This window comes from Homarus americanus, unplaced genomic scaffold, assembly GCF_018991925.1.
Source record: "Homarus americanus isolate GMGI-L3 unplaced genomic scaffold, GMGI_Hamer_2.0 scaffold34360, whole genome shotgun sequence".
NCBI lineage: Eukaryota > Metazoa > Arthropoda > Malacostraca > Decapoda > Nephropidae > Homarus > Homarus americanus.
The window spans coordinates 1,414,597-1,441,328 of record NW_024739403.1 but is presented as its reverse complement, the minus strand read 5'-3'; the positions used below and the strand labels follow the sequence as shown (position 1 = coordinate 1,441,328).

Sequence of the window (26,732 nt, the reverse complement as noted above, 5' to 3'; positions counted from 1 at the left end):
CACACACACACACACACACACACACACTCTTCATCCCTCGTTTCCTTCTTTCTTTTAATGGTCACTGTGTGTGTGTGTGTGTGTGTGTGTGTGTGTGTGTGTGTGTGTGTGTGTGTGTGTGAACCTCCCTGGAATCAAGATGCGTCATGTGTACAGTTGTAGGACTTAGACATAAATCCATGATATATCCACACATACACACGTAGATAACTTAGCAACAGGAGTGTAGGACTCACCGACATAGTCTCCTATAAAGGCGTAGGGCTCTTGTAGGGTCCTCTGGATGGCCTCTTCGTAGGTGCCCATCGTGACCTCCTTCCCGAAAGACTCCAGTTTGGCCGACGCTGCCTTGTACACCTCGCTCTTTGACGCCTGAAATAGCGCGCACACACACACACACACACGTCTTACAAGAGACCTTCTTTACACATCACATTATAAATAACACATTAGAAGTAGTTTTGAGTGTATGGGTCAAGCATATTTAATCATTTACTGGATATATAAGGCAACACATCAGTATCGAGGCAGACAGGTTCAAAGATACATCAACAAACCTTCATGTTGTCACCGTAAACAGAACCAGCTCTTGTGCCAAACTTGTAATCGCTCTTCACCAGCTCCTCCAGGTTGTTGATGGGGAGCGTCGACCTGACATACAAACGTCCACACAGTTAACACATGACCATGAAAAGTGAAAGTGGGTCCCATAGACGTGAGAGCCCGTTAGGGACAGTGTGATTACAGCGCACTATATACTAAGCCTTCGGTACAAAAAGAGGCAGCATGGCCAGTACTGCACTCGACTGCATTTAATAACACAAGTTGTAAAATTAGATATTCTCTTACAGCTGGGTGACCCTAGAGCGCCCGGGAATCGAACCACCTACCTCCAGAACAGAAGGCAGGCGCTGTAGCTATGGTAAGTGCGCATATATGCATGTTTAAACTGATATACGTACAGTACATGTAAAATTCGAATTCAGATATGTTATTCTAAAACATCAGAACATGCACAGAAAGCGGCAGTTATTAAGAGACACATTCAACAACCGTCCAACAGGGTGACTCCAGACACAAACTTGGAGGCTGCACCTTTGTCTTACTCAAGGGGGCAGGCGAGGGTCGTGTGAGCTCCGATCCTGACGTGGACTATACTGTGGCTGTGCATCAATAAACACACAATCAATACTCTGGTGAAGCTACAAATTATACTAGCCCACATAATGCCAACTCAAAAAACGCGTCGTGTATAATCCCCAGACAGTGACCATATAAATTGCCAAATCCTCTTGAATTTACATTCTAGAATAGAAAGAGCTCATGCATCTAAAACACTGACATATTACTGTTAAATTACCAACTTGTCATTACGAGCGGCACAGGCAATGAGTAAATGCATTCAGAATAAAAAAAAAAATAGGTTCCAATGTGATACAAGCTAGATTCTGTAACCGTGTACAGTACCAATGTATCAACACTGAAGTCAGGTCAAGTACCACGCTTGTCAACTTCCCCCTCCCCCCACCCCACCCATCCCTTATAGCCAAGGTGATACCCATAACCACACGAGTCTACAGCACCGATACCTAAAACCGCTGTCACTGTTACCTCGACACCACTCTACAGTTACATAAAAATTGCCCACAACTTCCAGTGTTGAAACGTCGGCGTCCCAGGAAGCCTCAGTAGTGATAGTTCTCGGATACAACAGCTGGTCCAGTCAACAATTCCGGGGAGATGGATACTGTCCCCTCTACCCCCTTTGTGTCTTCATACAACAGCCAACAAGAAGAGAGAGACATATATCTATGTCAAGAAAAAAAAATAAAACTACCGTCAACAGTGACAGATATCACCAGGTATATCCACAGCGGGAACAAAATACCTTACTACTCAAACAACTTCACAGTTTAAAAGGTGATCATGAACCTCAAGTACTCGTTAAAGTTTTAATGTTGATACACTACATAGATTTGCAATATAAACAATCTCAAATGTGTCAGCAAGTGGCTTACGACAGTGAATTATAAGACACTGTTGGAGTTCTTTCTCTCCCTCTTTACAACTTTCATTTAAACTCCCTTTTATCCCTTCCTCTCTCTTTCCCTTTCACTCACATACATCCTCAGTCTGTCTCCAACAACAGTGTTTTCTCTTCATCCTTCCTTCTCTCTCCCTGTAGACACGTACTTGTTAACGGTGAAGTAAGAAACGAGGTTAGAGGTGTAGGAGGCGTACAGGACCACGGAAGCCACCCACATGGAGCCGAACACCAGCCTGGCGGGGTACCTCTCGGGCACCACCTCCTGACCTGCAGAAAGTAAATAAACGTATTCCTAAGTTCCTCTACTATCTCATTGTCCGTCTTTTCTTTGTCTCTCTTTCACAATCGATGTTTTCATTCTAATCATTATCATAATATAAACACAATATGTGCAAAAACAGCATCGCCAACAACCCACAGTTATGATAACGGAGTAAACTGGTTCCCTATTGCTATGCTGGTAGGTAGTCATCAGGTATACACGAACGGACGACGGCTCTTACTGGCTGATTATATTAAAGTTTGTTTAAAAAAGAGGTTTGGTCATTATTAACGTAAAAAACTCCTCGATTATAAGTATAACTGATTAAAAATATTGTAGATTCTATAATTTCCACAAATAAGATGTATAATGCACCAAATATTATATGAACGTCCATATATTTTATTATCCTGTGGAGTACTTGAATCATTACTCTATAAATTTAATATTAAAAATAAAAATTTACTTATAAAAGTAATATAAAGGCGTACATTCGTAACTCTAATCCACGTTGATTGATATGGATGTAAAATCTACGTTCGTAATATACTGTATATTTATTATTTGCCGTCGCTCGCCAATGTATTCCTTCCTTTCTATGTCGGAAGAATAAGTTAGATGCACTCGTCTCCTTCTGCCCAACACTCACCCTTGAAAATAATGTTTCTAAAAGTCCCGTGCATTAAATTTCATTATAAGTATCACAAACTAACTCGTCCTATTTCCTGGAATAAAGTGAAGTTGCTGTTAACAGTAAATTTTCCTTGTGTTGACTGCTCAAATGTGACTATAAATGCTGGGGAAACGAGCATAAAATATGTTTGTTCATCTGTTTACGATACAAGTTCTAAATCCAGATATCCAGTTATCTGTCATAAAATATAAATTAATATTTTCCTTGGTTCTGTAGAGCAACGGCACCAGATGAGTATGGTTAAGCCTATATGATGTTCCCTACCTTGACTATATAGATACGTTCACTGAGCACCAGTTAGGAGTCAGAATTAGAATACAGAAATTTTTCCAAAGATTCTGTATGTTGATTTTCTCTGGTGTTTATTAAAGAAAGGTTGAGTCTCAGTGTATAACATCGCTGAACAATACGGCATTACACACACACACACACACAATCAATCTAATATACTATAGAACTAGGTGTCTGTCTGTCTGTCATTCTGTTCTAGGCAGCCGAAACGGCACAATCGTTTTTCATCAAACTTGGTGGAAAAATCGCAAAAAATTCGTAGAGTGGAACAATCCTGGTCCCATGTCGATGGTTTCTTTAGGAAGGCATTAATTAACCATTTTATTTAAGATGGAAAACGATGCAAATCTATGGACTTGGCGCACCCTCATTTGCTGTACGCTAGCCAAGCACGAGTGTTCAAACTTTCACTGGGCACGCAGGTGCCCACGATCACTTGTGTACACTATACAGTATCAACATGTCTACAGCAGGACAGGAATTTTTACACAAATATTTTTCTCTCTATTACTATCACTTAGTACCGATTAATAATATCATGGAGGTAAAGCGAGTGTAAATTATTTATTCATTATTCATTTTCTTTAATGTACGTTAATGGGTGCTGACTGTTGGCCATGAATGACTTGGTTTTATCTGTTATCAAATATTCATCCATTTCTTTATTCATCAATCATTATTATTATTATTATTAGTAGTAGTAGTAGTAGTAGTAGTATATAGTAGTAGTTTACCCGAGCTTAACCCTTGTTTACCCTGGCTTACCCTTGTTTACCGTCTTGTTTACCCTGTCTTACCTTGCTGCATGAAGACAGTGGCAGCAAACCACAGGCTGCTCAAGAAGGACTGAGGGACGTCCTCCGTTTCTTCTTCCTCCTCCTCCACCTTCTTCTTCTTCTTGGCCTTCTGCAGCGTCTTGCTGTCTACCGTGTGTTGCCTCATCTTGTCTTTCTTTTTCGTTTCTCCCTCGTCCTCTACGTCACCTCCTTGGCCGAAAAAATTGTCCTGGAGGAGGAATACAGGAGGTGAAGAGGTAAGGACTGATCGTTCTCCCATCAGTAATTTTAATCTCTCTCTCTCTCTCTCTCTCTCTCTCTCTCTCTCTCTCTCTCTCTCTCTCTCTCTCTCTCTCTCTGTCTGTCTGTCTGTCTTTCTGTCTCTCTCTCTCTCTCTCAGTGTACCTGATAGAAACAGTGTAGAGGTGAAGTGGTCAATGGCTTCACTCTTAGATACTTCTTCAGGGGGTTCCTTTTCCCGTCACTCTCCACCACTCTCGATCTCGGGACGAACGACTCCCCGGAAGACTCCAGCAGTGAGGTGGGACGGGCGTGGGAAGGTGGGCGTCGCCGCAGGAGGGAGCGAAGGCTTAAACGTGGGCGTGTGGTGAGGTACATGGTGAAGGCTGCCACGGGGATGGAGATAGCGATACAGATCCACACGTTGGTGGAAAACGGCAGGAGGTAGACGGTCAGCAGGTCCCGAGCCTCTTTCTGGGGACGCTTAAAGATAATGCCTGAAACATACATACAGACATACCAGTGTGAAGTATGGCTGCCAACTCTCTACAAGGTCCTGGGAATTGTTCTAGAAACGCTTCAAACTGGTACCTTATAATTACAGCACAGCTTTAAATATGGCCATCATTTAGCGCCATGACTAAACGTTAGAAATCTTAAACAGTATCCTATTGGATGTTCCGGGGTCGCTTCAAGATGGTGCCTGGAAAACACAACATGAGGACGTAATTGTTACTCAGGTCTACCAGTATTTCTATCTTATAATGGTCGCCAGGTAGCGTAGTGACGTTCGTATTGTTGTACTGTCTTCTGAGAACACTTCAGGATGCTGCATGACACACAGTTACAGCATGATGAAATTAAAGTTATGTTTATATGCATTTGGTCTAAGATTCTCAGAAAAAAAAAGTTCCCCGAGCTAGAGGTGTGAGGCCGCACCACAATGGCGCCCTGGGGTACCTTGGTGCCTTCCTTCATCCTCAATTACAAGGAAATCATTTATATACATGTTTGTTTGCCTTTCATTTGTCCATTACTACTGGAATATATTGCTCGTATTTACATTCTAAATGAGTTTGCATACTTCTTACATTGTACTGACAAAAAAAAATCGAAAGGTTTTCTCGGTGACAATTATTCATAAGCCATTTGTATTTCAAATGAATTATTGAGGTGTACAGTGAGGGGACATACCAGCGCCGCCGTAGCTGGTGGAGACCCTGGGGAAGGACACGGCGTGGCTGCGGGCGTAGTTAGCACCAAGATTGGACAAACCGATGTGGGCGTACCCGTACATCACCTCCCCCACCACACCCGTCCACCGTCCGTCTACCAGCGACCCGTAAGACCCGTCACACACCTCATACAGTGTGTACCTGTACCGGGTATATTGCTGCATCATGTACCTGCCTAAAGTCACCTTGTACCGTGTATATCTGTACCAGGGATAACTAGGAAATGCTTCATTATGTACCAGAATACTATTTTATTACAGACCTGTACCGTGATATACAAATAAATAATAATAATAATAATAATAATAATAATAATAACGGTTTATTGAAAGAGCTTGGCAGCCAGAAGGCTGAAAATATACAGTTACATATTTGGGGAATGGGTTTCGAATTACAAATAATATACAAGTAACATAAGTGATACAAATAAGATATATAATAACTAGATGGGGAAAAGCTCAAACTACAGTGCATTTCAACATAGTGACAGTGCAAGAAGTAGTATTTACTGGGAGTGAATACACTGGTTGTGTGTGTGTGTGTGTGTGTTAATTTGTGATATATAATTAAATATTTTTGCATGTATAGGGAGAGATAGAAAAGGTTAAAAGACAACCAGACAGATAGACAGATGTGTAAATAACAGACAGTCATATTTACAGAACAATACCAACACCCTCCCTCCCTCCCTTCACCACTAAAAATAACTTCACCTAACCTAACCAAAGCTAAACTACCATAACCTAACAAAACACCTTTACCTGAAACCTAACGTAACCGGAACCTACCATAAATAACAAGTCCTAGGGTAAGTCTTAATTTTGGTTAGGTTAGGTTAGGTTAGATTAGATTAGATTTTAGGTTAGTTATGCCTTGAGTAATGGCATCGTGGTCGTGGTATTTACGTAATAATGTTTGTACAGTACCAGATCTTACGAGTGCCAGTTAGATGCAGGCATTCTCAACTACCAATTAGCGTAGAGATTTAACATTACGTTGAAGTCTCGGGGAATTTTCGGCCCTATCTACACCACGCACACTATGCTAAGGCTTAAGTGAGCTAATTGGAAACATTCTCGTGTTCCCAATTAGTGGAGAAATTGAAGGTACGTTGAAAGCTCCTTTGAGGTGCCCCAGCCTCATTATATCAGCCTGACAGAACACACAACAGTTTCTGACCATTAATATTGGGGACCACCTCTAATGGACACCTGGTTCTGGGGATTCACAGTTCTAATGGGCCCTGGTTCTGGTGATTCACAGTTCTAATGGGCTCTGGTTCTGGTGAGTACCAGTCCTAATGGGCCCTGGTTCTGGGGATTCACAGTACTAATGGACCCTGGTTCTGGTGATTCACAGTCCTAATGGGACCTGGTTCTGGTGAGTACCAGTCTTAATGGGCCCTGGTTCTAGTGATTCACAGTCCTAATGGGCCCTGGTTCTAGTGATTCACGGTCCTAATGGACCCTGGTTCTGGTGAGTACCAGTCCTAATGGACCCTGGTTCTGGGGATTCACAGTACTAATGGACCCTGGTTCTAGTGATTCGCAGTCCTAATGGGCCCTGGTTCTGGTGAGTACCAGTCCTAATGGGCCCTGGTTCTGGTGGGGGATTTCATATACCACGGACCCTGGTTCTGGTGATTCACAGTACCACGGGCCCTGGTTCCTGGTGAGTAATAGTCCTAATGGGCCCTGGTTCTGGGGATTCACAGCAATTAATGGGCCCTAGTTTTGGTGAGTACCAGTCCCAATGGGCCCTGGTTCCTGGGGGATTCACATTTCTACTGGGCCCTGGCCTCTGGGGATTCACAGTACTAATGGGCCCTAGTTTTGTGAGTACCAGTCCCACGGACCCTGGTTCTGGTGAGTACCAGTCCCACGGGCCCTGGTTCTGGTGATTCACAGTACTAATGGGCCCTAGTTTTGGTGAGTACCAGTCCTAATGGGCCCTGGTTCTGGGATTCACAGTACTAATGGACCCTGTTCTGGTGATTCACAGTACTAATGGGCCCTTGCCCGGTGAGACCAGTCCCATCAAGCCCTGGTTCTGGTGATTCATATACCAATGGGCCCTAGTTCTGTGAGTACCAGTCCTAATGGCCCTGGTTCTGGGGATTCACATTTCTAATGGGCCCTGGTTCTGGGGATTCACAGTACCACGGGATCTCTGGTTCTGTGATTCAAGTACTAATGGACCCCTTGGTTCTATGTGATACCAGTCCCACGGGTCTTGTTCTGGTGATTCACAGTACTAATGGGCCCTAGTTCTGGTGAGCACCAGTCCCACGGGCCCTGGTCTGGGATTCACATTTCTAATGGGCCTGGTTCTGGTGATTCACAGTCCTAATGGGACCTGGTTCTGGTGATTTACAGTCCTAATGGGACCTGGTTCTGGTGATTTACAGTCCTAATGGACCCTGGTTCTGGTGATTTACAGTCCTAATGGGACCTGGTTCTGGTGATTCACAGTCCTAATGGACCCTGGTTCTGGTGATTCACAGTACTAATGGACCCTGGTTCTGGTGATTCACAGTCCTAATGGGACCTGGTTCTGGTGAGTACCAGTCTTAATGGGCCCTGGTTCTGGTGATTCACAGTCCTAATGGGCCCTGGTTCTAGTGATTCTCAGACCTGAGGTAAATCATTCTTCATGGCTAGGGTACGTTAGTTTAGGCTGAGGTCTATAATGGCTGGAGTCTGTCTGTTTGACTTACAACGAAGACAAAACTCAAGACTGTGAATAATCAAGGCTGTGTGAGCTGCACTTGGCGACACTTGCGATTATCAAAACTTTATAACCACGTAGCAGAGCGAGCTGTTGGTGGTATATAAATGACAGCTGGCGGCGACCCGTGATGTGATGGTTAGGTTCGATACTTAAGCAGGGTGAAACTATGGACAAGTTTCTTTATGCCATTTGCGTCTGACTAACCAGTAATAATGAGAACCTGTATATTAATAGACTGGTGAATCGTGTTCCAGGGTAATGGTTAGCCAGAGTAGTCATTTTGGGGTTATTCCTTAATACTTGGTCATACAGATCGTTAACTCAGGGTGACAGATTCTATTCCTTAAAGAAATTCCCACCTAGATGGCCTCAGGATCGGTCATCCTCGTACACGATGAACAACCAATATAAATGTCAGAAACAGTGATGGTGCCAGTGGTGTGTGTGCAGGCAACCCCAAGAAACAATACAGCTCATTTTATGTCCCTTCCTTGTTAGTTTTAAATCGACTTATTCATTACGCAGGCACCTTACCTGACTCGTAAATGCCGCCTGAACAACTCCAAGATGAAAAAAAAAATTATGTTCTTCCTAACATGTGTATTTAAACCCCAAGAGCTGCTGTGTATACTAAGGGTTAAAAAGGTAAGAAACCAAAGCAACTGATCCATCGTGTACACTCAGGTCAACCAGCACTGGGATAATACTAAGCGATACATATAGACGTCAAGACAACCAATGAAGTAGTGAGGCGCCGTGACAAAAGCATCCCCTTTTTACGGCCAAAAATGAATTAATTCCTTACAACCTCACACGATCTGTCCACAATAACTACAGGTGCGTACGAAAATGGGAGTACTTTTCCTCCTCGACAGGTTCATAATAAAGTCAGTGTGACAGAGAGATAAATAGGTAGATATAGTAAATCGTCCTACAAGTTTACATTGACTCAACATGTATAATAGAGGCAATGAAGGTATACATAAAACAGACAGTACTTATATGAGTACGTAAAGAATGTTCACATAGGCTGTAAAGGTATACAAATAATGTACATACTACATACAGTGCGGGTATACAAACAGTGGTAAACAATAAGTCGAATCGACCAAGATAGCCCAACAAAGCCATCACGCCACAGTAGGCTTTTCTAGAGGGTTAAAGGAACACTATTCATTGACAGAGTGTTTACAATATAGGGAGTGGGCAGGGCCGGCGCTACCCACTAGGCGAACTAGGCGATCGCCTAGGGCGCCAACATCTGGGGGCGCCACAAATTCAGGGCAAACTTGGATAAAATTAAAAATGAAGGGAAAACTGTGGTGGAGCCGTGGAGGGTCGGAGCAGGATGTTAGAAGGGTGGGGGGGTCGGAGGGAGGCGAGGGTAGGTAGACGGTAGCCGACTGTGTTTTCTTTTTTAATATTATTCGTTAACCCCCCCGGAGGGACTAACCCGGGTCCTTATCTTTGGCGGCCTGGAGAACTGTCGAGCAGTGACCTGAAGGCTGACATCTGAGGAACCCTTCTCCCAACCCCACCATCCCCTCCCCTCCCCTCCCTTACTGCCCCTTCCCTGTCTTTGTCGGGATGAGGCAAGGTTACCTGACCTCTGAAGTTTACGTCAAGAATTTATTGACTTAATGTAATAACAATAATTGGTTATTTGCATGGGTGAAGTAATAAAGCCACAAGATGAAAACAATGTAGTCATGGGTTACTGTACCTACATTAGCTTATCAAAACTTTCAAGGGGGCGCACATCTAAAGGCTTGCCTAGGGCGCCAAATCATCTTGCACCGGCCCTGGGAGTGGGTCACTACGTGATGGAACAGCTCTAATCGATTAACTTTTTTGGGGCATAAACTGATAATTTTTCTTCTTGTGTGTTGTGTGGCAGGTGAGAGGGACTGATTGAGCAGATATCCCGTATGTACTCTTAAATTCTCACATGTTCGTATATACGGTGAATATTTCTCGTAACTCCTCTGGTTAACGTTAAAAAATATTGTCGAGATTACACACTCACTTACAAAGAGTTCTGGTATAAAATTAACCTAAGGAATATTTGGAAAAGAATATTAGCACACTACTTCCAACAAACGTCTCCCTAACTGTGTACTTGTAATGATAGTTTTTATTTTTGATAATGTGAACTTGAATTTCTAGCCAACTAATACTTAATTTATTTTTTCTATATACAATACCTAAATGTGTACTTGAACTGTATACTGAACTGTGGACATGAATTTGTATATCTTGTGTTTATTTCTAAGCATGTAGATCTGAACTCCCTCGAGGCAACAAAAGCAAATTTCCTTCACACAGGACTTACGTGAAGTTCATTTGGATGCTGAGGACGTCTAGCATGTCCTTCAGGAACCCGACGAAGGCCAGCGGTTGAGGGCAGGTCACGTGCGGCAGCTGTGGCGACGGCGGCTTCTGGGTGCGGTTACTTCCCTCCCTGCGGCAAAAAGAAGCCTATTGAGGGCCATGGATAAATTCCACCCAAATAACTCCCCCGTAGTCAAAACTCCACCAGCATAATAATATCTCGACGAAATCCCACAGCCTTTTATATGTATTTTTTTTATCTTTTTATTTACTCAAAGTTCTCTTATTTAGCTGTGGATTGTGTTAATTTCGGTCCGACATCACCCCCAACAAAATCGAAAAATTCACAAAATCCCGCCTAATTTATATATTTATCCGTTCTAATACTCTACCAGACGTTAGGTTAGAGTCAAAGTACAGTTTGAGGCAAGGCGGGTGAAGTATGTACACATTTTAGTTGACAAATCTTATGTGTAGAGGAGACGTTGCGACATACATACACACATACACACACACACACACACACACACTATTGTTTCCTGTACACATATAGACAGACACACTGGACTTTATATTTCACATTTTAGTAATCTCTCTCTCTCTCTTTCTTGGTTTTAATTTATGCATCACTATTTTACCTCCTAAATCAGCATTCAAGTTCATTACATAATATAGCCTTGACTGTCCCCCTCACTCGTCAGATCCAATGTGTTTATCAACCCTGAGAAATTCTATGAAATGGATACTTCATTGTCAAAGGCAAATATTTCCTCCTGTCCCAATTGTCTCAGCATTCGTCAACTTCCATTTACGTTTTCTCTCTTGTGTTTCGTAAAGCTTTAGCCATCGTTAGTATATTTGAGAATTTCTGGAACTGTTTAAAATGTAATTTGCAGTTTGGTTATGTTTAGTTAAATTAGTTAAGGATAGATTTGGTTAAGTTAGTTAAGGATAGGTATGGTTAAGTTAGTACAGATAGGTTTGACTAGGTTATATGGATAGGTTTGACTAGGTTATATGGATAGGTTTGGCTAGGTTAGTGTGGATGGGTTTGGCTAGGTTAGTATGGATAGGTTTGGCTAGGTTAGCCTAATTAAGATTCCATTAGGTTCGTACGGATAGGTTTGGCTAGGTTAATACGGAAAGGTTTGGTTCAGCTATAGATAAATTTTGAATATGCCCATCCAAATTTATTAAACATACATTACATCACTGTATATATTATATGACATAATCTGAAGGTTGTATTCCTTATAAATGAAGATATGAGAAGCCTTGGCTTGTTTCAGTTAAAACCTAACCTTACCTAACCTAACCTAACCTAACGTCCAACAGACGAACCTTTGAGATTCAGGAACCAGTTTTTAGAATCGTGCGAGGTTCCGAGAACGCTTGAAATAAACCATTAATATGCATTACAGCTTGCTAGGGTACAGCGTGGTCTACACAGGGCTTACAAAAGGCTTTTCTGGTGAGAGGCCATTGTAAGATACCAACAATACCTGTAGCTGCACCGATAGATAGATTGGTAGACAGATAGATGATGGGTATATTCTGTAAAATCGTCATGCAAGTTCACATTGATTTAGTATGTGCATAGACAGTGCAGGTATACAATGTACACATAGTGCAAGTATACAATATAAATAGTGCAGGTATACAATGTACAGTCACCCAAAAAAGTCCTGCCGCGAACCATGAACCCCGAGATTCAGACTCTTGAATCCGAAGCATTTATGGAGAGAATAATGTATCAGTGTCTACTGCTTCGGGTTCACGAGTCTGAATCTCGGGGTTCGTGGTTCGCGACAGGACTTTTTTGGGTGACTGTACATTGACAATACAGATATATAAACAATATATACGCAGACAATCCATAATTATATAACTTGTATCTTTCCTCTTTTCATTTACTCTCTTTCTGCTAACGCCAATTTACCCGTAATAAAAGTCAATAATCATGCCTATTATTGACACAATCTAGTAGTTCTTTCAGGTCTAGATTCTTAAAAGGTTCGGTCACCAGCAAATTCGCCCAATTGAAGACGGAGCTTACTGATAAACAATGTCCCCCCCCCCCATACACGTACCCTGACACTAACCTGACTTGAGCTAATTAAACCTACCCCTAATCTAACCTAATCCGTCATGACCTAAATAAACCTACCTCTAACCTAACCTTACTTAAACCCAACTTAAGCTAACTTGAGCTACAAGTATGAATTAGTCGTTTTTATTCGTCTGGATATTATACTGCAGTATGTAAATGCGTCCGATTGGTTCACTAAAGATACGACACAGGAGGGAGAGAGAGAGAGATACGAAACTAAAGAAAAAGAAAAGAATTTAATAAAGAACGGAAAAATACAGTAAAACAGAAAAAAAGAACATTGCACATTTTTTTCTAAATACTTTTGACACACATCATTATCTCACTATTTATTAATACTTTTGGCTAACTCTACGATAGGATTCCCTTTGTTTAAGTTGAAGTTTCTAAATCTAACTATTTTTCCATATTCTTAATGTCAACAGTGATTTACAGTCTCTTGGGCAGAAAACTTATCGTTCACGGTAGAAATAAATTATTGGTAAACCCCGAGACCCTAAGCCTATGATTTATGGCACGCTGTTGTCGTCTAGTCGATAAGCAACGGATATGTGTCGTCTGAACTGTCTGCATGTGTCGGGCCTGGCAAGCGTCTTGACTGTTATCGCGCTACTACATCCTCTGCGTGATGAAGTGCTTCCTTATATTCATTCGGTCTGCATGATAATTTAGCCATCTTGAAGCTACAATATGACCTCTTGCTTTTGAAGAGCTTTCCATCTTGAAGAAGTGACCTGATTTAAACGTGTTTCATCTCATTCAGAATCTTGAAATCTCTATGAGGTTTGGTTCCCAAGGCCAGCAGTCTATTTGGGAAGTCAAGATGGCATATTTAAGGAATAGTTCTTGTCATCTTGTGTAACATTTTTTTTTCTAGAAATGTTGTCTTTTTAAAATTGTGGTCCCCATGCTTGTATACAGTAGTCAAGCGGACATTACGAGAGATTAAATGAACATCGTCTTATTCAAAGGTATGCTTTATGATTCCTAGAGTTTGATTAGTTTTCTTCACGACTTGCTGCGCTGCTTTCAGTGGTTGGTCTATCTTGACACCTAGGTCTTCTTCCTTACCTATGGGTGTCAGGGAGTGTTCACGGAGTACTTGTGATTCAGGTTGTTGTACCCCCATGAATAGACACATTTTGATGTGTTAAACAGCATTTACTAAATCTATGACCACTTGAAAATGTCATTTTACACCAGTGACGTATATATGCTTCCGGAAAGGGGGGGGGGGCAAGGCTTGAAGATAGGGACGTTACATTATTTCCATCTAGTGGTGTAAGCAGGGAACGAGAGTAGCAAACCCATATAGCTATGAGCCCCTTCCCCCGAGAAAATTTTAAAATCTGACCAATTTTTAATTACTTTTTGGGCCCATCTGCAATTAATAGCAGGACAGATTTTATGGTCAATATTAGTACTTCTTTTGGAAGCATTCCTCCCTGACTAGGTGCCTGAATTAATTTCTAAGTACTTACGTCTTCGCGAACTGGTTGCGTTGGGATGAATTAGTTGAGGGCAGTAGCAAAAATTGGGGGGTCGTGACTACATCCAATATACGCCACTGTTTTACACTACTGTACTGTCTTTCCTAGCGCCTGAACTATCACACACACACACACACACACACACACATTTGCCGTCAAAAGTACAGTGCAACTTAAATTACTCAGTATTTTGGGAGGGTCTGTCAGAGGTAATGATAGATCGCTCCTGAATGTAGTCATAAAGTCAAGGCGGTAGCCTGGGACGCTGTCTTTGTTGTGAAGTTGTTGAGGCTTTATCAATGACTGTAACTGAGGGTGAAGACTGACAGTGAGTTATGTGGCAAATATTTATGATGAAGTAATTATAGTAATTTCGAGATACACATACAGTATAGTAGGTCTTGAGAAACGCGTATTCGTACTCTAATGATGGGCTTTGTATTGTGAAGGACGAGCATTCAGAGACGATAAGTAACGAGTTTATAGCGCGTCTGAATTTATTCAATGCCGAGTCAAGGAAACTGTGACGTTTTGTAGCGACGAGGGAATCCTGGAGGCTCATGGCGCGAAAATTGCTCTCAACTATAATCAACGTAATATCTCTAAGCCTATCTGTCCCTCTCTCTGGGATTCCTGTAAACGACCGTGTGTGTGTTTGTATGTGTGTGTACAGTACCAGCACAAATCCTTAACTCATTGATTCCTTCTGATCATACCGAGTGTCATTTTTCACCTCTAAGTGACGCCAGGCACGCAAGTCTTACGATAACACGAACTGAGTCTCTTCCCGCTGTACTTAACTGATATAATGATAGTTGAAGCATGACCAACTTAAATAAAATCTCTCTCAATTTATCATTCATATTTATTAATGCTTCAAGTTAGATGATGGCTCTTATGTGCTCTCGGTAAGAAAGTTGTGTGTTTTTGCGTGTCCTCGAGAAAATGTCAATCGTGGTTTAATAATAACATTAGCGTTTATTGAAGGTTTATGTTCTTGTGTCAGTACTGTTTATTGATATCCAATCCTTCAGGCGTTTAATGAAAAGTTCGGTTTAACATTGTACTATGTCATTGGGGATATATTGTGTTTTATTCTCGGTTTCTTCTTCCTTTTTTATTTCTTTATCTCTGCGTCTTTCTTTTTTCTGTTTCTTCTTTTTCTTTGTTTCTTTGTAACATTCTTCTTTTTCTTTATTTTTTCTTCTTTTCTTTTATTTCTTTCTTCTTTTTTATATCTTTGTTTCTTCCCCCTTTTTCTTTCTTTCTTTCTTCGTTTGTTCTTTCTTCTTCTTGTAAACAATTAATAACTAATCGTAACTCCCTTTATTCTGAGACAATTAACTGCGAACTTTGACTTTTACCTTAATCCTTTACCCCCGGAGCTCCTCACTCACCCACCTTTATGTTTCTTAAATTAAAAATCTTATGGGGAACCGGTTAACCAAGTATGCTCAATCTTAGGCTCCTGTATATATATATATATATATATATATATATATATATATATATATATATATATATATATATATATATATATATATATATATATACACACTTCATTTTTAGTCCATATAACACGCGGACTTTGAACATAACACCCTCAGTGTCAAGACCCGACTGAATTACTCAGAATAGGCAAACTGTACTCCAAGCTTTGTCAATAAATTTGTTGAATTTGAATTTTAACAATTCAAGTGCATTCGCTTACCATTAAAATTTAGGCCCCCTGTGTTTAGGGTCCATTCCAACTGATAACCATTACGATTGGGTCCTATATTGACAATTTGGGTTTGGCTCGGGCCCATTAAGATTGGAACGGGCCCCATTAGCATTGAGACGGGTCCATTATAATTGGGACGGGTCTATTATTACGCTTGTGAAGAGTTCATTGACCAGTGACCTTGATGTCTTAAGGTAGGTGAGGTGTGATGATTGATGGCAAGTTATGATGAAGGTAAAGAGAGAAGTGTTACGCTGTTGTTGCATGTACATCACTGTGAGTCCTTTAATAAACTATCAAACCCCCTTAAAAGTAAATGATATTGAAGATATTAGTGACGTTATAACTACAGTAGCGAAAGATGTGTGTGTGTGTGTGTGTGTGTCAAATCGACCTCCTAATCTGGGAGGCGAATTACTCCAAATCGTAACGCTTGGAGGAGCACCACACGAGAAGGTGTCAATACTTTCGAGTTAGCCCGACTGCAAACCGAGGCAGACAAGCGCCAACGCCGGAAAAACGCTACCACTGCCCCTCCCGCACTCGATGTAGCCCCCCACATGTGCAACATCTGTGAAAAACTCTGCCGGTCCCGTATCGGCCTCTTTAGTCACTTCAAAACTCACCAATGAAGGTGACATCCCTAATAATTCATATCACTGTATCATAGCTGGATGATCGTCATACTCGATTCCGAGTGACACCAAAGTAGTAGTAGTAGTAGTAGTAGTAGTGTGTGTGAGTGTGTGTGTGTGTTATATCATAAACCTTGAGAAATTATCATGGAGGGTGATATGTCAGGGTAGTTATAGCGTGTTGCTAACGGGTGCAATTATCTTTGTGACAATAAATTACTTTTGAGTTATCTAACGACGTAATTATAGCATATATTTATAAGGGAGACTATCATGATATATGATGCTTTACTGCTGTAGTTGTCATTTTGCCATAACAAGAATACGACAGAATGTATTTTTGCTCGTGGGGAGAGAGAGGTCCATGCTGGAGGCTGAAATAAGTCACTGAGCACTGATGCTCAATACCTTCCAAGGAAACTCTATCAGAGGACCACTGTATCAACAATTTTAAACACTTCAATAGATATGAATAATAAATTAAGTAAGCAAACACAAGTATTCTCTCTCTCTCTCTCTCTCTCTCTCTCTCTCTCTCTCTCTCTCTCTCTCTCTCTCTCTAGGCTTTAAGTACAAGATGCTCCTATTGATCCGTTTATAATTGTCTCACGTGTATACAACACTTGGTATCAGGATAACAATGTGTCATCTGAGATAAGGGAATACAGCGGCAGGACGTACTGTCCAAGGCAAATAGTCTCTACTCCGCAGTTACTGACGTTTCTCACTAATTAATCAATGACGAGTGTGATTCAGTGTTACCAAGTGGTGGCCCACAGTCACAGGAAATTACTGAACTTACGGGTCAAATTATAGGACATTAATCGGATTTTCATTAGTTCATGTTATCTTACTCCTCGTTAAAGTGAGAAACGGTTACAATTTGAGTATAATTTCGACTCCCTTATGGCATCCATCTTTACCTCTCAGGCTGAGTCAGAAGCGTCTCCTGATCTTCATTTTCGGGAGGAATTTAAAGTACGAATCTTTGGTAGTCTGGGCCAGTATTCTCAACGCCTCGTACAATATATTAACATTTACCCGTAACAGTTGATTAGGGAACTCTGTGGTCAAGGAAAAATTAACCTGAAATTGTACTAAGACCCATTAGTAGGAATTAGGGTGTCGGACGAACGGTGATGAGGCTCACAAGTGAAATGATTCGAGGGAGGGAGGAGAAGGCAGGGGAATACAATAGTCATCATAGCGTCTATCTGTACATAATTAGCGTATAGTAACGAAAGTTCTATCAGATACAGCGTAATTGATCTTAATACATAGATTTTGTATCCACAGTTGATGAGTCCTGTGTGTTGTGAACTGTCAGAGGAACCACACAGTCTAGCTATAGGTCTGGTTTTATGACGCCTGTAGGCCCTGTACAGTACACTGGCTGCCTGAAGACGTTATATATATTACTACTCTTTATTTCATATTTTTTTATTAAGTCTTGACATCGTTTCACCCTGTGCCTTATCGTTGATATATTTCACCAAATCTTTATATACTATATATTGGTTGTCGGCAGTCGAGCAGAGTGGCAGATGACTATACAGTACACGAGAATGGACGGGCTGTTGTAGAACACATCATTATAGGCAGCCATAAAACGACATCCATCAACACAGTGTAACAATGGTGTATTAAAAAAACTGTCCATGATTTATGATAGCTAACTTAGTACTACAATAAACATTAATCAGGTGTAATTTGCCGGACACCTACAATAACGGAGGGTCTATTGTAGTCTAATGACAACATTCTGACAAATTTACAACTCGATATACAATACAGTACAGTCCGCCATTGTTCCGAGAGGAGAAGACAACAGGGGTTAGGAAGTGATGTAATTATGTATTGACATGGCGGAAAGTGGGAGAGTAGATTCTATTGTAAAAAAGTTATCATATCTCAAGACCAACACAGGAGGAAGGGAGGGATGGAGATGGGGAGACATTACCCGAGGAGCCATCCCCTGTACAGCATTTACTATTGGCGCTGGGGGAGCCTTGTCAACTTTTCCTGGTAAACATTTTACTTCACATGGGCACTACACACGCAGAACCACGAGACCTTAAAATAATTACCAGAGCAGTAGTCAGTCAAGACAATATTACAACACGAAACTACGATTTAATTGTGTCACATTTTATACTTCATAAAAACTCAGTAAAAAAATAATGTATTATGTAGAAAATCTGCAGAATTACACACACACACACACCTAGAGTTATCACCATCATAAATGTTTTCCTGAATATTCTGTCAGTGTCAGTATCTTAGTGTTGTGGGAATATTTTGTTTACACGTACAGCACTTACCAGGCGTGCTCGTCCACAGGCGCCTCAACTGGCTTGATGAACGGCGCGCTCTGTGGGAGAGACCAGAGATAACTGTGAGATCTTAGTGAGGCACAGAGGGAAACAGTGTAGAGTTCCCTTACCTTACTTATTAAAAAAACAACAACAATGAAGTACAGTGTGTGTGTGTGTGTTAGGTAGGCATCAAGGGGTAACTGTCGACTATTCATAGATTATTTAACCAACACAGAAACTCAATACTGTATACAACTTCTCCATAAATCCTTATTATGGCGTGTAACTTGGTAGGAATATTTATGGTAGAGTGAGAAAGACAGTGATAATAGTGAGAGATGGGGTGGAACACTGGTGAGAGTTGGGGTGAGACTAGTGAGAGACGGTGAGACACTAGTGACATGGGGTGAAACTCTAGTGAGAGACGATGAGACAAAAGTGAGAGACGGTGAGAGACACTTGTGAGAGACCGTGAGAAACTAAAGGAAAATTATGTAAATCGTGTCTCCTGTTAGTGATTTCTGTTATAACTCCCATACTATGATTTATATACTGTAGCTATGCCTAATTCTATACCATTACCCTGACACACAGCTCTTGTCTACAGTATTGATAATCCCCGTGTGATTATGTCAGAAAACTTGTGGTAGAACAGAATGTCATTACCCAATAGTTTCTGAATGAGACCTAATGCTCCCAGTATTGACACAGCGACACAGCGGGAAATAAATGGCAGACTAACTTACAGGGAGAGAGAATATAATGGCAGACGGTAGCAGAAGAGAGAGAGAGAGAGAGAGAGAGAGAGAGAGAGAGAGAGAGAGAGAGAGAGATTTGGCAGATTGATAGACACGTAAAATATTATCACTATATGCTCGACGTCAGGAGTTTAATCTTCTGAATATCATAGCTTATAATCTAGCATTTACGCCAATCTTTAGAACAATTTCCTTGGCCCTTGTGAAATACTTATGAAACTGTCAAAGAAAATGTGTCTGTGACATATACAAGGAGTGATCCGTAAAAAGCTGTCCACTATGAAGTATTTGCGGCTGTCCGCTAAAAAATGCCCTTTGAGGAAATAACATTGATTTGTGGGAACGTGTCCGTCTCAGTCATTGTGCCAACGTAATCATGATGAATATGTGTGTCCAATCTCACTGACGTAGGGGGGGTATTCCAGTAACTTCGTGATGGGTGGGGAAATGTCATATGAAGTGCATGGACAAAACCCCAACTGGACATTATCCCACCGGACAGATAATCTCACCGAACACATTCCCGCTCACCAAAATCCCATCTGATATTAATCTACTAAAAAAATCCCAATGAACAAAATATTATAACAGTGGCAAAATCCCATCGGACAAAATCCTATTGGACAAAATCCCACCAGACAAAATCTCATCGAACGAAATACCAAGACGGTAAAATATTGAACCCTTTGCCGTGAAACATCGTAAGTGCATAATAGGATACACTGAACTTCTGAGTGAGAGGACAATACTAACTCACTATACGGCACAAGAAGCTACAGGCAAGTGACGGTGTTGTTGACCTATTGTATAGTCGAATCGATTTGCGGTTTACCATTGTTTGCATACCTATGTACTTTGTTTGCATACCTGTACTGTCTATATATATATATATATATATATATATATATATATATATATATATATATATATATATATATATATATATATATATATATATATATATATATATATATATATACGATGAATCACTGTATTTGAAGATTTAATTTCATATCTATCTATCTATCTATTTATCTATCTATCTGTCAAATCAACTGTACACTTTTACTACAGAAGAAATAATTTTCACACCCCAGGAGCTGAAGAAACTAAAAAAACATATCAACTGTTTGTGAGGCAGTGATGATCTAATATAATTTAAACACAGCAACCATTCATATTTACTTAACTACTCAACAGAAGTATACATCAACTTACTTAACATCCACTGACAAAATTCACCACCAGTCTGGATTCATTCAGTCTCTTGAACACATTAAAACGCTTTTCACAGGCTTGTAAAAACGGAATTACTTTACTGAGTTCAATAACAAGCACCAAGTTCTTAAAATCTTCCTTCTCAAGTAATGAATGATACGCCCCCACCATTGAACCGCTGTGGGTGATAAACGTTTCATTACACACGTTCTTAACTTTATCACTTTCGCCAATAATATAATCAACTTTCTAGCCGGTCTCGGTCGGTCGATCAATTCTCTGTTACACACTGTTGGGTAGTAATGGGCTTGTTTGTCAAGAACGTCAAATCTGGATTTATAGGAGCTGTCACAACATATCCCCCGATAGGCTTAAGCCACCCATAGTGTCTTGTTGTTGATATAGCACACCCAAACAAACAAACACCCAAACACATCCATAAGTTCGATATCACTTCATCATTTTTTTATTCATGTATACTTCAAATTAATAAATATCACATACGCTCCATTTCTGCCAAATTGGACTTTTAAAATATATACCCGAACCTCAGTTTTTATCTAAGACTATCTTATATAGTCTTTAGTTTTTGTCACGAAATACAGATACTATATACAGACTATATATAAGCTATAAACTGCTAATAATAAGAAACGCATTGCAAACCTTCAAAATTGAATAATAATAATAATAATAATAATAATAATAATAATAATAATAATAATAGTAATAATAATAATAATTATTCAAGTACTTTGTCAGATATCGTCGTTGCTGGCAACTATAATATGAATATACTCGGTTTTGTTTTATTCATCATTATTATTTATTTCGCGCATTCCTAGCCCATTAGCGTGTTCGTGTATAGTGAGGTAGTGAATGTAGCAAAAAAGATATTAACAGTGAGTGTGGCCATTTGGAGGTAGAGAAGTGTAGTGCACAGTAAAGTACTAACAATAGAGAACTAACACAGAGGAGGAGTAAACAAACAGCACTAACCCGGAGAGTGGCCACATAGAGGTGTGCGCCGTGTAGTTGGTATTGGTCATAAGAGGGAAGTGCCTTAAACCTGCCGGAGAACAAGTGGGGGGAGGAGGTGGAGGAGGAAGATGGGGACCAGGTGTAAAGGGGTACGAGGCGAGTCTGGGAAGGGCCAGGCACTTCCACAGGGGGTATCAACATGGCACTGTAGTTCGGAGGCTTCATGTAGATGGTCACCGGTGTCTCCACGATCTCCTGGTGTACAGAAAAGAAGTCTTATTAATATAAATCCCACATAGGTGTTCGTGTTGGGATGAGCTGGAGGCTTGACCTGCGAAATGACGCTTTACAGTCGTACCAGAACAAGATCTAGAAGCTCTTATGTTAGGCTCTTGACCTTCGGCTTTTAGTGGCAACATTTGTCTTCCAGATACAACTCCTTTCTTTTTTCATTAAGTGGCAGGAGGGTCAACTAGAGTTCGAGTCAATCAGTTCCAGCTAATAACGTCGGAGGTCCTGGGGTTTCTACCCGAAGGTGTGCCAGGCTATACTTCAGCCAGTTCCTGGCTCTGATATAAAATGAGTGTAATGATACTTCAGAATCAATCTCTTATAAAATAACAATGATGACAAACTGGAATGAAAATGGAGATGTAGGACCACAAAAATTTGTATAAACAGTATTATCATCACGCACACCTATTACTCCACTCACGGTAATGGACTTGCAAACAACCAATAGGGAGGCACACATTGATATTTGCAACGAAATGTTGCAGACCTTCTCTAAAATCCATGGTGCCAGGCATACGATGTATTGAGTGAATTTCCCAACAACATTGCCACTTGCCTGCTAATGACAACCAGATTTATGAGCTTTTTCCACCATTGTTCACTTTACTCGTATCTAATGATAACGAGAACACTTTATCCCTAGTGATCAGGACACATTAACTAATACGTGTAGTGTAGCTTATTACTCTGAACAAAAAGCTATTTTCGTCAATGTATTCATGTTATGGACGTAAAAGCAAGTTCGAGAGGCCAAGGCTATTCACAATACGGGGTTAGGTTAGGCAATGGGTTATTTTCCACTCTGGCATGTTTATATGCCAGGTTTAGTTTTTCGAATTTTTTTTAGTAGAAATGATCACTGTTACTGAAATTTGAGATAAGCAATATAAAGGCCGACTCTTTTTGGATCACGTGAATATTAGCCCCCCAGCTTATTTCACCTGATGGTTAAACCCCAATTGTTACCTGAGGGGATTAGGGTAGGTTAGATTAATTTAAGTTAGGTTAGGTTAAGTTAGGATCTTCCTTCCCTGTCACTAGTAATGGTACCCCTGAAGATGTTAGATCTTCCTCCACAGCAAGAGGCAAAAAGGCTTTGCATATGTTGTAAGCTGTTCTCTGTTTTGAGTCATTTGTTTCTTACACTTATTTTGTTCTCTCGTCCAACATTACGCTGGTATTGTAATAATGTTAAATGTTTAGTTATGATATTGCACCGTCTCTTAAAATTATTTTTTGGCTAAAAAGTTAGATGTGTATTTACAAAATTAAACATTTCAACTCGACATACTCATCCATAAGAGACGAAGCTACAACAAGAGAGGAGTTTCTGTATTATTAACCTCATAATGTAGTTTTATATTTACTTTCACTCTATTCGAAAGTAATATTCATGTTCTCCAAATCTGCCGACTCACAGTGGAAGACAGAGCGTTATGCATCCCTCCACTGTTTACTGAAGAAGAAAAAGAAAAAGAAAAAGGAAGAGGAAGAGGAAGAAGAAAAAGAAGAAGAAAAAGAAGAAGAAGAAGAAAAAGAAGAAGAAAAAGAAGAAGAAAAAGAAGAAGAAAAAGAAGAAGAAAAAGAAGAAGAAAAAGAAGAAGAAAAGGAAAAAGAAAAGGAAAAAGAAAAGGAAAAAGAAAAGGAAAAAGAAGAAGAAAAAGAAGAAGAAAAAGAAGAAGAAAAAGAAGAAGGAAAAGAAGAAAAAGAAGAAAAAGAAGAAAAGAAGAAAGAAGAAAAAGAAGAAAAAGAAGAAAAAGAAGAAGAAGAAGAAGAAGAAGAAGAAGAAGAATACTATCCCTATTCTACTTCTAGTAATATTATAATGATTATACCACTACTGTACTGCTCTTATGAATGAAAATAATATCACCACTACTATCACTGCTACGAGTATCAATGTTACAAATGATACATCACTCACAGCTATTTGGCGAAATCTCAACGTGATTATTGCAAAGAACGGCTACAGTTTGCCATTTTCTGTGGATGCCTCAGATCTGCAGTTGTACTAACTTGTACCACACTGATTTATGTAAAGTTCAAAATCTAACCATAGAGGGATTAATTAATATACGATTTACAATTTAGTGTCGCTTGATTTTTTGTTTTTTCAATTCCTCTCCCCGGAGACCCTCCCCACTATCCACCCAGGAACCTTCATTGGGCATCATTAGCATTTACTGCTTTGATTAGCTAGCACTGGGCATATAACTAACTCGTGGAATAGCTTGTATCAATTATTACTGTCTTTAATATTCACTACATACAACTAAAACTGTATCACTGATTATTGTCTCATTGTAAATTACTTCAATTAGTATACACTTTTTAAAATTATATCTGTATCCTAATAGTTCAAATTATTTCTTTACCTTAATTGAGGTGGTGTTCCAACAAGTAGCCACGCCCCTTGCTACAGCTTCGCCCACTCGCAATGCTGTCCTTACATCCTCTCGCAGTCCCTGGAACACATTGGTATGTTGTTCGTAGGCTGCTGCTTATGATGTGGATTTTTTTCAGATACATACATGCAAATATAATAATGAAACAAATCCATATTAGCATTTCAGCTAAGCTTACGTTAGTACATGATTTAACGTGATCCAGATCATTTGCTCCAGATGTTCAAAGACTCGTGTTTCTTTTATACCAATACAGGGAAAGCGAACACATCTGCGTACTGTTAGGCTTCAGTGCGATTTCGTCACCACTTTGTCATTTTTTATCTGTTACAAATAAAGCGCCAGTCACGATTTGGCTTTGTAGGGAGAAACATAAGAAAATGGAATACACTAAAATCCAAATATTGGGATAGTCTGAGCATAGACATTTAGGGGCCTTCACCGATTAGTCTTTGAGAAGTACTGTGTGCGTTTATGATTTGGACTTACCGCGTGTAGCGACCTATTAACGAAGTAAACGCGGTGGCCATTGGCTGGGATATATTCCTTGGAGACGTCATCGTTCGTTGACGTAAAGATCAACCAATCAGAGTTGCTATCGTCATCTTCAAGGTTGGGGATCTGTAGGATACTGTTAATTAATATATGCATATAGATGTATGTGTGTTTGTGTGTGTGTGTGTGTGTAGAAAGGTGGCATAATAAAAATTAATAAGGTTGTCTCATGTTTTCTGCTATACAGTAGTTACATGCAGGTATTGTATTTTACCCTGTCCAGTTGTTTGTACAGTAGCTAAAACAACTATCTGTGCATACTTTGTGGGAAATAGTATGAGAACATAGACGATAAATTTTGGTATATTTTGGCTGTCACTAGTCGCACGCAAAATTTCGGAGCATATCGACCTCCACCTGCACAGATAGTTGTTTTAGCTACTGTACATCATCTGTTAACTCAGTGCTCTAAATTATGAAAACAAAAATTATCTATCTTTGAAGGATTTGTGGAAACTAACAGACATTGTTTCAGTAAAGAAATAATTAGATTCTGGTAATTATTATCATTGGTAATAATTTCGTTCTGCCGACACTGCCAACATTTTGGTTGCCCACTGCCATCCGTCCAACCAAAACTGACGTATTGTACAGTACTTCTCTGGAGGTTGTTGAAGAATTAAACACATTTCACCGAGATCTTCATAATATTAATTGTACCGTAATGTAAAGTACCTGGACGCAGTAGTGGTAGTAGAGAGAGAAAGAGAGAGACCAGGGATGACTTACCATCCTGAGGACGTGGATTATCGTAGACTTGTCGCCTATCAGAGCTAAGTGGCGCGCCTCCTCCTCCCCCCAGGCCTCCAGCAGCTCTTTCAACGCGGTCTCCAGTTGGTTCCTTGAGGCCGAAGAGGTCGCTAGCTGGGCGGGGACCTCCTTGAAGGATAACCGAGCCCCCAGACGTTTGTTGGTAACCAGGAAGCTCTTCACTGTAAAGTTATACAACGACTGTGGTAGTAAGTATAAGTTTTACGTCGTGTTAGGACGTAATAACAATACATAATTTTAGGTTTTATTGTTAAATAATAAACTGAGTCAAGTATTATTGTGACTCAACATTGATCCTTGCAAGATTTTTTTTGATAAAACATAATAGTACCCATATCAGAGTTGGCCTTTGATGTTTTGACACTGCTCATGTTGGACCTCAAACATATTCTGTTATGGTTAAACATAAATAATTCAGATAATCTAATGATAAAACATCTCTGGGACAGATAGAATATAAACTTTGAAAGGACTTACCTATAGCGATGTTAGCCATGATGTTGAGTGACTGGTCGTAAAGGATGGTGAGCTGCGTCCACGAGTGGTAAATCATCCAGGAGAACATCAAGTCCAGTACCTGTCTGAAGGGGTCCACGTTGAAGGAGGTACAGAACCCCGCTGACAGAGGAACGTGACACCTGGGGGTGAGGGTGGGCACGGGCAGAAGCTGCACTTCCCGTAACCGAATGTTTTCTCCTCCCATGGCAGCCGCCACCACGTTGATGATATCACAAGTTGCCATGACGACCACGACCCGGGGAAGAGAAGTTGGTGATATGTCGGGGAGTTGTGTGATGGAGGAGGAGCCACAAGGGAGGGAGATGGAGGCGTTATAGGTGATGTCTTTGACGATATTGGCCACACTGTCACA

General features: G+C 40.4%; 2 protein-coding genes across 2 annotated transcripts; both read right to left on the bottom strand.

Moving 5' to 3' along the window:
• Window positions 1–165: 165 nt before the first annotated feature.
• On the bottom strand, window positions 166–5,170 carry LOC121874606. Its single transcript, XM_042378833.1, has 5 exons — window positions 4,476–5,170; window positions 4,092–4,299; window positions 2,194–2,314; window positions 558–651; window positions 166–372 (listed from the first exon to the last, which is right to left on the bottom strand). Exons 1-5 carry the CDS (start codon window positions 4,818–4,820, stop codon window positions 166–168), a joined length of 975 nt encoding a protein of 324 aa, XP_042234767.1. The 5' UTR covers window positions 4,821–5,170.
• On the bottom strand, window positions 4,979–26,732 carry LOC121874605. The gene is made up of 9 exons (XM_042378831.1): window positions 26,339–26,732; window positions 25,820–26,022; window positions 25,025–25,156; window positions 24,506–24,595; window positions 21,855–22,091; window positions 18,886–18,935; window positions 10,608–10,736; window positions 5,505–5,686; window positions 4,979–5,013 (listed from the first exon to the last, which is right to left on the bottom strand). Exons 1-9 carry the CDS (start codon window positions 26,601–26,603, stop codon window positions 4,979–4,981), a joined length of 1,323 nt encoding a protein of 440 aa, XP_042234765.1. The 5' UTR covers window positions 26,604–26,732.

Excerpts from the sequence above, each read along its gene's own strand:
- LOC121874606 (XM_042378833.1), bottom strand. The coding sequence starts at position 4,820 with ATGTATGTTTCAGGCATTATCTTTAAGCGTCCCCAGAAAGAGGCTCGG. Across the intron at positions 4,300-4,475 it reads CTCTACACTGTTTCTATCAG|GACAATTTTTTCGGCCAAGG; the intron begins GTACACTGAGAG and ends TTCCTCCTCCAG. Across the intron at positions 652-2,193 it reads TCTTACTTCACCGTTAACAA|GTCGACGCTCCCCATCAACA; the intron begins GTACGTGTCTAC and ends TTTGTATGTCAG.
- LOC121874605 (XM_042378831.1), bottom strand. The coding sequence starts at position 26,603 with ATGGCAACTTGTGATATCATCAACGTGGTGGCGGCTGCCATGGGAGGA. Across the intron at positions 18,936-21,854 it reads TCTATGTGGCCACTCTCCGG|AGCGCGCCGTTCATCAAGCC; the intron begins GTTAGTGCTGTT and ends TCTCTCCCACAG. Across the intron at positions 10,737-18,885 it reads CCTGTGGACGAGCACGCCTG|GGAGGGAAGTAACCGCACCC; the intron begins GTAAGTGCTGTA and ends TTTTTGCCGCAG.